This window comes from Hippocampus comes, unplaced genomic scaffold (assembly GCF_001891065.2).
Source record: "Hippocampus comes isolate QL1 unplaced genomic scaffold, H_comes_QL1_v1.1 scaffold156, whole genome shotgun sequence".
Classification (NCBI taxonomy): domain Eukaryota; kingdom Metazoa; phylum Chordata; class Actinopteri; order Syngnathiformes; family Syngnathidae; genus Hippocampus; species Hippocampus comes.
Genome location: NW_017805744.1, coordinates 4072016 through 4085443, shown reverse-complemented (window position 1 = coordinate 4085443; position 13428 = coordinate 4072016). Strand labels below are relative to the sequence as shown.

The 13428-nt window shown below is 43.2% G+C and overlaps 2 protein-coding genes across 3 annotated transcripts in view; one reads left to right on the top strand and one right to left on the bottom strand.

Moving 5' to 3' along the window:
- Positions 1–1351: 1351 nt before the first annotated feature.
- slc26a2 (solute carrier family 26 member 2) lies at positions 1352–8961 on the bottom strand. 2 transcript variants are annotated; one of them, XM_019884028.1, is made up of 4 exons: positions 8847–8961; positions 5884–6788; positions 4662–5110; positions 1352–4582 (listed from the first exon to the last, which is right to left on the bottom strand). In XM_019884028.1, the coding sequence occupies exons 2-4, from the start codon at positions 6778–6780 to the stop codon at positions 3808–3810; spliced, it is 2121 nt and encodes a 706-aa protein (XP_019739587.1). In that variant the 5' UTR covers positions 6781–6788; positions 8847–8961; the 3' UTR covers positions 1352–3807. The 2 variants fall into 2 exon arrangements, with proteins under 2 accessions (XP_019739587.1, XP_019739588.1); XM_019884029.1 differs by having other exon boundaries at positions 5884–6784.
- Positions 8962–9415: 454 nt separating this feature from the next.
- pde6a (phosphodiesterase 6A, cGMP-specific, rod, alpha) overlaps positions 9416–13428 on the top strand; it is a 19175-nt gene continuing 15162 nt past the window's right edge. Inside the window, exons 1-3 of the mRNA XM_019884014.1 lie at positions 9416–9707; positions 10357–10687; positions 11524–11665. Coding sequence (XP_019739573.1) covers positions 10359–10687; positions 11524–11665 — 471 coding nt within the window. The 5' untranslated portion in view covers positions 9416–9707; positions 10357–10358. The remainder of the gene's footprint in view (positions 9708–10356; positions 10688–11523; positions 11666–13428) is intronic.

The following is a 13428-nucleotide window of genomic DNA, read 5'->3' as shown; positions in this document are numbered from 1 at the left end:
GGGAGGGTGAGCAGGTCCATCTGGAGGACAAATGTGAAAATTAAAAGCCTGCCAATTTATATTTTCATGAGTGTGTTACATCCCACTCTCCCCAGACACTCCAGTGGTCAGTGAGTGGAGCCTTTCTTGAGCTATTCGCTAGAAATGAAGTCTGCTTGAGGCTTCCTCTGTAACACCTTAAAATGCCCGAAGATGGCGCCAAATCCCAGGCTAAAATGACGGGTAAAGGTGAAAGTTACTTGAAGTGATACATCTCGACAAGGTATGTGAACTTTGTACGTCTCGGTGTTGCCTGGGTTGCCCGCAGACGTTACAGAGCGATGGCTAAATATGTATGTTTTTGCTCTGCTGAGTTGTATTAATTTAAAGGGGAATGTTTTAAGGTGAGTTTGAAATGACAGGGACATTTTTTGTGTAGATTTACCATTGTAGACTATTCGAAGGAACAGAAATGACGAAAAATATTAGCCCAAATTTTGAAAATACTTTCATGTAATTTTGTGTCTTCTGTGCCACACACTCTCTGTGGTCATACACAGAGTGAATGGGGAGTCTTAAATTTGGTTTCTTTAAACCTGTGTGGCTCAATAAGATAACTAAAATATTACAAATTCCAACTATAATAAAGTTGGAACGTTGTTTTAAACATGAATAAAAACAGAATACAATGATTTGAAAATCATGTTCAATCTATATTTATATGACTACACAAAAATATCCTATCCCAGCTGTCTTGGGGCAGTGGGCAAGGTCGAACCTAAACTGGTTGCCAGCCAATCACAGGGCACACATACACGAACATCAATTTGCTAAAAACAATAAAAGTTTATCAGTTTCAACATTAAATATCTTGTCGTTGTAATTAAACACCGGTTGAATATAATTTCCAAATCATTGTATTCCGTTTTTATTTGTTCAACACAACGTCCGAATTTCATTGCAGTTGGGTTTATACAATATTAGAATTAAACCTCAACAATGAACACATTGTTAAATGAACATAGTGACAGCGCTTTTCATAAATTTAATACAAGGGTCCTGAGATGCAGGAGCGCATGCGTTGTAGCCAGTGCGTGGATACTTGTGAAACCTTGTTACAATTTTAGATATTTTGAAGTGATAATAATGATTAAATAAGTAAGATTTGTGTTCAACACAGGTTATGACGTGGAAGCCAAACACCATTCATTGATTCATGGAGCAGGGTGGTGCAAGCTTCAGACTTCTACAAAAACAAAATGAATAGAAGCTGCATGTCCATGCAGATGTGGAAACACGCATGGAAACATTCCAGTGGGGCGTTTGTGCATAAAGACCAACCCAAAATGTTGAATCACACACACAAAAAAAAAACAATAGCATGTGCATTTTATTAAGGCATAAAGCAAATATGATGATACATTATTACAATGACATCAAAGGCACTTGTTACTACTGTCTACGTGAATCCATTTTTACACACTTTTCATTTTTGGACACATCAAAAGATTTTGGCTTTGAAAAAACATGATTGTTATGATGTCGGTGTCACCTGTGTCAGTTGGTGAACGCCCATCAAGTGCTTGTGAAAACGTGCAAAGAACATGTATTCAAGGCTGTGAACATGAGTGTGAATAGTTCTGAACAAAATAATGACAAGATCAATTCATAGCCTCCAGCATTGTGAATTGGACATCATACAAAATCGAAATCAAAAGGACTCCAGCATAATTGTAGCTGGGAGTGGACAGAAGAAACAATTTTTCACACCACTGTTAAAGCCAGTTGCCAAGCATAGTTCAAATCCAATTAGGACCTGCTCCAACAAGATCATAACACAGGGGAACAATTTGAAAGATAAATTCTGTTGAGTTGGACTTTTATGCTGTGGCATGCTAATTCCATTTTTTTTCCTAGCATGTCAAGTTTTGTTTTTTTTTTCTGCACAGTTGACCAGATAAGCAACATTCCACTGATTAGCTGTACCAAGACTTGCCTGCTTATGACGATTGGACTCATCAACAGCTATGCAGCAATTTGTTTGTGCAGTCAAAATTGAGGTAGTGCAGTGAGAGGAGTGTGCAGCTCCCAATCGGTCAGTACTTCCGATATCCTCAAAACAAAGCTTGCATTGAGGATTAGTGCCGGCTTTTCGCTTAACATTGTAACCTTGGGCAGAACATTGTCAATTCTATTTCATTTCATGATGTTTGTTAGTTTTCAAAGTTTGTAACTATTCCAGCTCGGTGTTTTATTTACGTACACACATATCTATTTAATATATTTTAAAAATGGGGTTCTACAGCTAAAAAACTTGACATGACAGAGAAAAACTGAGATCAGCTTTGGATTCTGCACCCCAAAAAAACTGTTAAAAACAGCTGTTACACCTAACTCAACAAAAACTGTTTCCCAGTGTAACCTTGACCGTTGGAAGTGGACGGTATTCCTGTTTTTGACATTGCTACCTCCTAACAACATAGCTCAGTAATGCTAAAATAAAATCTTTCTAATTGGTGACACAAATGTAAATGGACTCTTTTTACCTTTTATATCAGCTGCATTAAGCAGCTTGGATTGTGGGAAAAAAAACCCAACAACAATCAATAAGGCTCTTGCCCCTGCACAAGACAGTCTTAGACTTTCCCAACAGTGACTGGATAAGAACGGTGTTTACCATTTGGATCACATACGTTTAAAAAAAGAAAAACATAAAACCACAAACTACAGTTCTGCATAGATACTAGTAGCTTTACCTGAGAACAAGTTTTCATTTTGACAGTATATTAAGCTTTCAGCTCTACATTTTGGACTTTGCTTTTGAAATAAATATATAGAAAAAAAACACCTCTCCTTTTTTGGGGGAGGGAGGGTGAACTTTGCTCAGCACTGTGGTTGTTTGGCAAGTGCATCACCCTTGACAAACACACAGACGGAGAAATAGAACATTGGCTGCTGAACAGATGAGGGAACGCCTGCTAATGACTGTGTCAACGTGGAATAAAAATAAATTACATCTTGCTACTTCTGTGTGTCAGTCATTTGGATGTCAGTAACTTGTCTCTTGTGCTACGCTGGCTTTGACATAAAACTTTGGCAATGCACCACGGTGTCATTTCAGTAACAACAACATAAACTTCCAGAAAAAGTTGCCTCCCTTGTAGACTGGAGGTTACGAACAATTATGTACAGTATGTCTCCAAAAAAGCAAAACTCGCCCATAGTGAGCACGAGCAAGTATCAGATTCTGACTGTATGAGAACCATGAGCAAATATATACGTTTCAAGATATTGTAATTATTGATCTACAAGCGCATAATGTATGACTTTAAAGTGTTTGGGTAGGTAACTTTTTCCCATTAAACATTTTCCATAGGTCCATTTGTAAACAGACATCTTGCACCAACAACATATGATGGAAAGCTTTTTTAAAACCATGGCATACCTTGAAACCAGTAACCTTACCTAGTCAACTAAGTCGTTTCCACTTTTTAACCCTGAAACCGCCAATAGAATATACACCACAAGATTCATGTAATTTGGAAACACTTCATGACAGCGTCAATACAAAACAAAACATGAAATCAGATATCCCTGAGGGGGGGAAGGGGTGGTGGTCGCTCAATAAGATGTTTTTGATTACTTGAGATAGGTGTGTTTATTTTTAGCATGCAAGATGGCAGTTAGGACGAGCTGGCAGAAACGATTGCATTACAGTCAGAGACCTGCAGAGTAAACCCAGCCCGAGAAGGCACAATCAGTAACCATCATCATCATCATCATAACAAGGCACAACTTGTTTTCATAAAGATATCGGCTCAGTAAATCTCAACATGTGCCGTTTGGCACGAACGCACGCTGCAGGTGATGGACGGCGTCTGCAATGGTGAAGAAGGTCAGGCGGTCATCTTCTCCCTTTTTTTCCGAGAAGTACCCACCTCGATGGAGGGCGTCCAGCACGGCCGTGTTGCACTGAGCCAGGACCACCGCTACCCCCAGCTCAGCGTAATCACTGTGCACTTCCTTCAGGGCGTTGACGCCAGCGCTGTCCAGGAAGAAGACAGCGCTGCAGTCCAGGACTAAGTTGCGTAAAGGTTTCTGGTCCAGCGACAATGTGATGCTGGCGGTGCCCTCGCCGTCCTCTTTGCAAGGGAGTTCTGGCTCGGTGTTCTGCCGTTTGAGCTTCTTCTCAAACTTGATGCGCCGTGACTTCTCCTTTACCGGGTCGAGTCCCGCACATCGGTACAAAGACTTCTTGAACAAACTCTGATTGGCATAGTAGATGGGTGCTGGATACCTGAAGACGGCCACGCCCGAGTGAGCGTGGAGGCCGCTGTACGCTGACAGCACCTCATAGTGGTCCCTGTCGGAGGTCCGGCCCAGCTCCTGCGCCTGAGCCCGCTGCGTCCGGCCCAGGACACTGAAGGCGGACACCAGGATGCCCACCAGGAGGCCCAGCTCCGTGTTGATCAGCGCCGAGGTGGCCATGGTGATAAGCCAGATGGCGGCGTCTATGCGGTTAGTGTGCCACATGCTGGGGACGTCGGCGAACTTGCGTAGGGCGCCACGAAGGTTAACCACGATGATGACAGCCAACACGCACCTAGACGGAAAGCCAGAGTTGCCTGAATGGGTTGCCAGAACCTGAAGAAAATGCTAATTTTGAGGTGACCGTAACTCACTTCTGAAGGGAATAAAAGAGCGGAGCGATGACCAGCAGCACCAGCAGCAGCACCACGGCACTCACCAGGCCTGATACCTGCGTCTGGCAGCCCGTCGACTCCTTGACCAGTGTCTTTGTCAGCGCAGCGCTGGTGGTGAAGCAACGGAAGAAGGACGGCAGGATGTTGCAGAAGCCGATGGCGTACATCTCCTGGTTGGCATCGACACGGTAGCCGTGCTTTTTGGCAAACATCTCCGATAGCGACACGGTGATAGCGAAGCCCACTAGTGCAATAGAGAAGGCGTCCATCGCCACGCTGGGGATGAGTGACCACGCCGGCAGCTGTGGCGGCAGGAAGCCCGTTGGGATTTCGCCTGCTACGTCTGAGCCGTAGTCTTCGTTGAAGCGGCCGAAATGAGATGCCAGCGTTGCAATGATGACGACAAACAGCTCAAAGGGAATCGGAGCCTGGGTAACAAGCAGAGGAACAGCGATTTGAGGAAGGCATTCATGTACAAACGGTGTGTTTCGATAAGTACTGCTGTTTTGGTTAGCAACGGAGTTCAAAGGGAGTCAGCAGTGAACCATTCAATGTCCATTATCGAACAGTGGCATTCGATAATTACAATTCCTGGTGGAGAAAAAAGCGGGGTGTCTATATACTGGAGGTGTTTACTTTTTACTGGTGTTAAATGTACCCAGCAACTGACTGGGGCATGTCGTCAATTTGAGAGACAACCATTATTTGAGGAAATGACAATACATTTCTAGACGTGGGCCACTTTGAAAGGAAAAGTACTTGGCAAAGGAACTGTTTATTTGCCTGAAATACATGAATGACTCACCCATCAACTACTTGGTGCTTGGCTTCCCACTATTTGAGGAAATTATACATTTCTGGACCTGTGCCAAAATGTAAAGAGAGTAAGTCATCTATTTGCCTGTGCATGACTAACATGTTGGGAAATGGTGTCTCAATATTTGAACAAATACCAATCAGTTTCTTGAGCTGCACTAAAATATGAAATACATAAGGTACCTATTTAAGGAGGCCTTTGGTTTTCTGAAGTGAATGACACACCCAGCAAATTACTGTTGGTGTCACAATATTTACTTCTTGTTTATTTGATTGAGTTGTTTATTATTGAAGTGAATGACTAACCCAGCAACTAACGCAACACATTTCTTGACATGTGCCTTAACTCAAAGAAAGGCCTCTTTTCCCCGAGTGAGTGACTGACCTTCAGCTTGGCTTTGTAGTGGTCGTTGAGCTCCTTGGTGGGCAGCAGCAGCAGCAGGCACACCAGACTGGTGATCAGGTCGCACAGGTTGCTCTTTCCCAGGTTGGCCAGCAAACTGAACCAGGTCTTGAAGAACGTGAACCAGCCCTGCGGCCGGGTGATCTTTAGACCCAGCATGTACTTGACTTGGGAGGTGAGGATGGTGAGCGAGGCTCCCGTAGCAAAGCCGCTGAGCAGTGAGTTTGACAGGTAGACGGACACAAAGCCTACTTGGAAGATAGCCATCAGCACTTGGTAAACCCCCGCGATGAAAGTGACAGTTGCTCCCACGGTTATCGCATAGCAGCTCCTGTCACATGCCTCCACCATGCTATTATTGCTGCCCCTCAGGTTGGCACTGCCATTGCCGCCAACGCCGCCGTCCACAAGGTATCCCGCCACCGCCAACTCTCGGTCCACTACCTGACCCACTAGCAGGCACAGCACACCGAAAATTCCCACAGAGATGTGTTTGGAGGTGCCCAGCAGCGTGTAGATGATGGAGGAGAAGAAGGAGGTGTAGAGCCCATAGATGGGATCCTGGCCGGCCAATAAGGAGTAAGCAATAGACTGGGGAACCAATAGGATTCCAACGATGAGTCCTGACATGACATCCCCAAGTAGCCAGTCTCGGAGCTGGTACTGCGGCAGCCATCTCAGGATGGGGACAAAGCCCAGGATTTTGGACTTGATCTTTTGTGGTGAGCAGGAGCAGTGTTCCCTGAAGTAGCGTGACAACACCACCTGGCAGCTTTGTCCTCCTTCTTCTGGCACTCTCTCCAGGATGAGCGGCTCATAATGCTCATTCTTGGTCCTGTCCCCAGATGCCGTGCAGCAGGCATCTTCATGAGGCATCATCAAGCTGTCTACGGTCAACAGAAACAAAGTTAGGATCACAATAACTGGTCAGAGGAGGCATCGCATTAATCGTACAACACTTGTATTGCGTGAGCGAGCATGAGGTTGACCTTTCATTGACTGGATTGAGGGCTGCAACCATTAAGTTTTACACACATTCTACAGAAGTCACATGCAACACCCCGTGTAGAAATAAATTGGTGTGATGGCAGCAAGCAGGGAGGAATGACAGACTGTCCAGCACTTACAGTTAAACGGCGCCGACACTCCTCCCAATCAAAATCAGTGCTGGTACAGGTGTACTGCCGAGAAGGCGCAACCAACAAGCACAGATTGGATTGGATTGGATTGGATACAACTTTATTGTCAAATGTACTGTATATAGAGCACAAATGAAATTTCTTCCCTCACAACATAAAACAAGAAACAAGAGGAGCCGCTGCGGGTGTCCGCGCCGCCATCAAAAGAAAAGTTAACAAAAAAATGACAAAATAATACAAGACAACACATGAGACACAGACAATCGTGCAATCTTAACCACTGTCCTGCATACACTTTGTTGTCTGAAGCAGTTACAGATGAAAGAGGAGCGATTCAAAGTGTCCTTTTCACCAGTGGATCAGAGACGTCATGCTGCAATGTGCAAACGTCTGCTACAAGCTAAGCTTGAAAGCAGCAAGAAGCTGTAGCATCCATTCACGAAAAAGAGAGATTGGCTCTCTTCTCCTGTCCCATGTAAATCCGCTTCAATTCCAAGCCGCGACTCCCAGTTCCACATACGCATCAGCGCTCTGCGCTGACGCTCTTTTCTTCTCATCGTCGGCTCCTCAATCCATGCATCCATCCAGCCGCAGACTGTCCATCAGCACCGACCTTTTCGCTGAACAAAGCGGGGCTGTGAAAATGCTGCCTACTTCAGGCGCAAGAGACAAGCGCCCCGGGGATGTCCAGCAACGACAGTCAAATGGCGCCGACATTCCTCCCAATCCTCCCAAGATTCTTCACCTTTGACGAATGTCGTGGCCAAAAAACTCTGAAAACAGTCCACATCAGGTCCCCACGACGAAACAACAAACACCATGTGACAAAACAAAAGACAAAAACAACAAAAAAAACAAGATTCTTGAAGGGCACTTACAGACGGCTGCCTACTTGGGCGCCATCTTGAAAACAAACAAACAAACAAAAAAAGGCGAACCTAAGTGGATAAAAATAATAGCTTCACTTCACATGCACGTTATTGTGCTAAGTAATGCCAAATTTAATTTTATTCAATAAGTTGATTCATTAAGGCAGAATTAATTATTTTGTTGTTGTGGTGGTTATAACAGAGAAAGTATTCAACTATTTTTAATAACACGTTTAAATACTTAGGGTTAGGGTTAGGGTAAGAGAGTGCCATAATGAGGAAAGTACAAGCTAGGAACCAAGCGCACAAGCGCTTCAATACACTGCAAAGTGTGAAAGAAAGAAAGCTTTCACATGGGTTGAAGCCCCTCTGAGACATCATCATATTACAGGTCAAGTCAGTCGGGCGTGGGGGGGGGGGGGCTCCCACTAGTGCTAATTTATGAAATAAGGTCAGGAAAAACACGATGAATAGTCACTGAGCAGTTTCTTTAGCAGCATCGTTTCAATACTTACTGTACATCTGAACACCATTTTCAAAAGGACACTAATTGTGACGTCTGTTTTTTCCATACACATTATTTTAACACTGAATACAGACGGCAACATATTTCTCTTTCTTAATAATTCTTATAAGAGTGGCTCACTCATGGCAACCACAATAACTTTGCCAGTGTGTGCTCCGCGTTGATGAGATTATTGGTGCAGGCTATGTTTAACAGCTAATGCCGAAAAGCTGCCATTAAAAAAGAAGATTAAACGTCCTTTTCATATCAAGCAGCTACCGTGTTTACTCAAGAGTATGAATGAACGTCTTTGTGAACAAGTCGCCATCCGGCAACGTGTCAAACTTTAAGATGCGAGTTTATGTCACTTTTGGTCGACGCGGCGAGGAACAAAATGGTCGTTTTAAAAATATTTACGTTAAAGTCACTGACCTGATCTCTCCTGGAATTATTCGCAAACGGCGTTCAGAGAAGATGGCTGTTTTCTTAATTATTCCATTCCGTTTCTATTTCATGTACTGCAGAAGCACCGCTGCGTGAGGGCAACGTGACGTCACGACGGAACACGAGAACTGGGTCACGTGAGATGCTCGGACAACAAAGATAGGTCGCGCGCCCAACGAACTGTCACTCCGACTAGACTCGCGCTCTAGGGCCACTCAATTAGGTACACCATCTAAAGTTCAAAAGAATGGTTTATGAGTATAATAGCGTAGTGTCTGATCTTCTTACTTGTATCATGTATGATGTATTAAATGGCGAGATTATTTATCACATTTCGATCATGACAAAGCCTATCCAGCAATTTAACGTCATCTCTTTGTTTTTTATGCAGCTCATTTTAATAAGAAAGAGCTCCAATAATTGAGCAATATTAAACGCCCCCCTCCCATAAAAATACAGGCTTCACACCAAAATGGCCGACTACGTCTGCATTTCACAACTTTGCTTCCGTTTTGTTATGTGTGTGTGTGTGTGTGTGTGTGTGTGTGTGTGTGTGTGTGTGTGTGTAAAAATGAATGCATGCTGGCTTTCATGTCAATATTCCAACAGGAATATGAGAGAACAATGCCCATGCTGCAATAAAAAAGGGAGGATTCCCAGGTGGTGGCCCTCAACTGTGGAAAACATCGTAATCTCAGCCTTGCATTTGTGTGCAGGTTTACGCGCACGTGATTATTTAAAGGCACCCTTGCAATAATCCTCTTTGCTCTCTCATCCACCTGCAGACTGTGTGATAAAACAGAGGAATTAGACACTGTGCTGCTGGAGACAATACGGACACTTCATTAGGTACCGCTTGTCTTTTATGATCGATATATGTGCTTGCTGTGACGTCATGAGTGTTGTGATCAAGGTTATCATAGCTAACGAAGACGAATGAAATTACTAGAACGAACATTGAAAAAGTACTTTCTCCGACGACATAAAACAAAAACGAAGAATCCTTTCAAAAATGAAAACTAGCTGAAATTACATTTTACAATTAGAAAGGTAACTCAAACTAACAATATTTACTGTACCTCTAAATTGTCTGTTTTTGGGTTAGTCAGTTAGTTTCAAAGATTAACTTTTGAAGGTTCATTTTAAATGTGTTTTTTCCCGTGTTGCTACACAGAAAAAGGAAGGTGAAACAGTTCTTTGTTGTTTACTTGACTACACAATACTTTGTGACTTTTTTGTATGTTGCTCTCAACAAATACTCCATATTAAAAAAAAACTCGTCTTAGAACATATTTTTCTTCTTTGTCTTTCGACTAAGCATGAGACTCGACCTTGTTTTAGTGTTGTATTCTGTTTTGTTATTCATACTGTAGCAAAAAAAAAAAAAACAACCAAAAAAAAAACGACCGAACAACGGCTCTTATCTAAAATTCCTAAATCATGTCACTCGTATCTCAAGGCACAATTGTATATTATTGATGTCCGCTTTGCTCCACAGTCATGGTGGATGCCGCCACGGCCACGCAGTTCCTGGACGCCAACCCCCATTTTGCCAAGCACTATTACGATGTCAACTTCCGACCCAAGGTGGTGTCGGATTTGCTGGATAATGGCCGCGCCACGGCGGTCGACGTGAGCCGCTATCACCGGCTCACTGCAGTGGAAGAGAGCGAGATCCTCTTCGACCTAGTGCGAGACATCCAGGACAACCTGCAGATGGAAAAGTCCCTCTTCAATCTCATGAGGCACCTCAGCTTCATGTTGAGGGCCGACTGCATGAGCCTCTTCATGTACCGACAAAGGAACGGCGTGGCTGAGCTTGCCACTAGGTTGATCCTCCAACATTTAATCTATTTAACAAATCCTAAATAGTATTGTTTTTCATTTACAGTAAAGACACCAAAACCTCTGCCAAGACCGAAAAAAAGTCCTGTAGTTGGCAGTACTGCGCATTGCAAAGCCTCATGCAACAAATGTGTTCTCCAGTTATAGTTACATATGCTGTGTCGTTTCTTCTGACCCCGATACGAGAAGATCGTAACTGTCAAAAGTGGAGAAAAAAAATCCCACGAGCCACACTTTTATCCAGATTTGCATCTAAGCGTGATGGTCCTTGTGTAATATTGTTAACTAATGACTAAATCTGCTGGATCAGGTGGGTGGTTGCCACTCTTGGGTCCCGAAGGCAAGTGGAGTGTAACGTCAGAAAGTGCAAATATTGTACTGTATATTCCTTCTTGACTCACTAACTGTAACTGAGTAACACTATATCACTCATAAACTCAATGTGCACAATTTTGGTAGAATGGCACTCATGCGCTCGGTGTAAAAACGGGCATAACTTCATTTTCGAGCCAGCACAAGCCTAGTCTAGTGTGTTTCGGACCTCGTTCCGCCTTTCCGGGTGTTCTGGCATGCAGAGTTGCCTGGCCCCCGACTCATCCGGCAATTAGGTCATAGAAATTAGTTTGTGCTGGGCGTAACAACTGGCGCATCATCATTTTCATGCCAGAGCAATGGTCTAGGTTGGGTTGCAGATACACCTTCCACTTTGGAAAGTAACTGCCAACAGTGGGCGGAACAAACCACCTTGATCCACAGATTAGAAAAATACACAGAATTGGTCTCCTGTTACTGATGCAGAATTATCACTTGTCCCTTGCAGATTGTTTAACGTGCATAAAGATTCCGTGTTTGACGACTGCCTGGTACAGCCTGATAGTGAAATTGTGTACCCGCTGGATTTGGGCATCGTGGGCCATGTGGCCTCCACCAAGAAGATGGTCAACGTGCCTGACGTGTCCCAGGTAATAAATTGATGCACTTACACACTTTAACATACCACAGTAGTAGAACCTTCAAAACCTCCAAACATGATCATTAATATGTGTATCAAGGCAGAATTTTTGGCCTGGATATTAATACACTGAACTCACAACGTATTAAAAGTAACAATTTCAAGAATGTGAATCAAAGTATTAAATCTAGGCATGTGTGTGTGTGTGTGTGTGTTATATATATATATATATATATGTATGCTTTATGTAGTGTTTATTTCATATGTGTGTGTAATATTTGCTCATATTATTGTGGAGCTCATTAATTAATTGTTGTCGGAATTAATATTAATTTTTATTTTTCAAGATGAGCGGTATTCTATACTTTGTCCAGTCCATCTAATTTTGCACACTTTCAACCGTAAAGGGAATATTGTAGCGCTTCAAGAAAGGGTACTTTTCTGTATTTTAAATCATTTATACAATCATTTATATTCGACTTGAAATAATAAATGCTTAAATTCCTAAATAAAAAAAGACCTTTTCTGGATTTTTAAAGTTTTATCAATAAATGTATACTTTCAATTCAAAATCTAATTTAGTACATCATTCTTATAAGCTGGCGGCCCGGTAGTCCAGTGGTTAGCACGTCGACTTCACAGTGCAGAGGTATCGGGTTCAATTCCAGCTCCGGCCTCCCTGTGTGGAGTTTGCATGTTCTCCCCGGGTGCTCCGGTTTCCTCCCACATTCCAAAAACATGCATGGCAGGCTGATTGAACACTCTGAATTGTCCCTAGGTGTGAATGTGAGCATGGATGGTTGTTCGTCTCTGTGTGCCCTGCGATTGGCTGGCAACCGATTCAGGGTGTCCCCCGCCTACTGCTCGAAGACAGCTGGGATAGGCTCCAGCACCCCCGCGACCCTAGTGAGGATCAAGCGGTTCGGAAAATGAATGAATGAATGAATGAATGAATTCTTATAAGCTATAATAATAACGATAATGATGATAATTATGATGGTGATGATGATGATAATAATAATTATGATTATTATTGTTAGTAGTGGCAGTAGTGGCACTCGTAGTATCTAATGTGACCTATTTTGACAACTAAAACAGTGCTACAGCAGTGCTCCCAATGTTCCTTGCAGTGCCTTAGCCGCCGCTTATAATAATCCTCTTATCCCGTATCGGTGAAAGAATGTAACTGATCCATCCAGGGTGGGATGAATCCTACAAAACTCTTATTCAGTTCCCCCCTGTTAATAATCTCCCAGTGCAATTTATTATTTTTTTCCCCCCGATGCTCTGCACTACAATAGCCACCAGAGAGCGACGTGACACCACAATTTCCTTCCAAACCATGCATCCAAAACCATGATTTTATCACTCCAGTATTTGGAAGTGTTTCGTCAATTTTATTCTCACATGGAGCAGTAAACACAATCCTCCCGGGGCTTGACTGATGGGCATACCATGAGTAAAATTGGGTCAATTACAAAACCTCTGGTGACAGCTCGTGTTTTGTCATAATTGGCTAGCTTTGTGATGCTAATGCAGTGAGTGCAGCGCCTTTTCCGGCGGGTTGCTGAGACTTTCTTGATCCACTGAAGGTGGAGATTATGTTTGGGATTTGTATGTGTGTGTGTGTGTGTGTGTGTGTGTGTGTGTGTGTGTGTGTGTGTGTGTGTGTGTGTGTGTGTGTGTGAGTGTGTAATAAAAAAAACCGATTGGAGAACAGAAAGGGTTGGAAACTTGAGTCAGTGAGATTCATGAAGGCCTTCTTTCATGTAA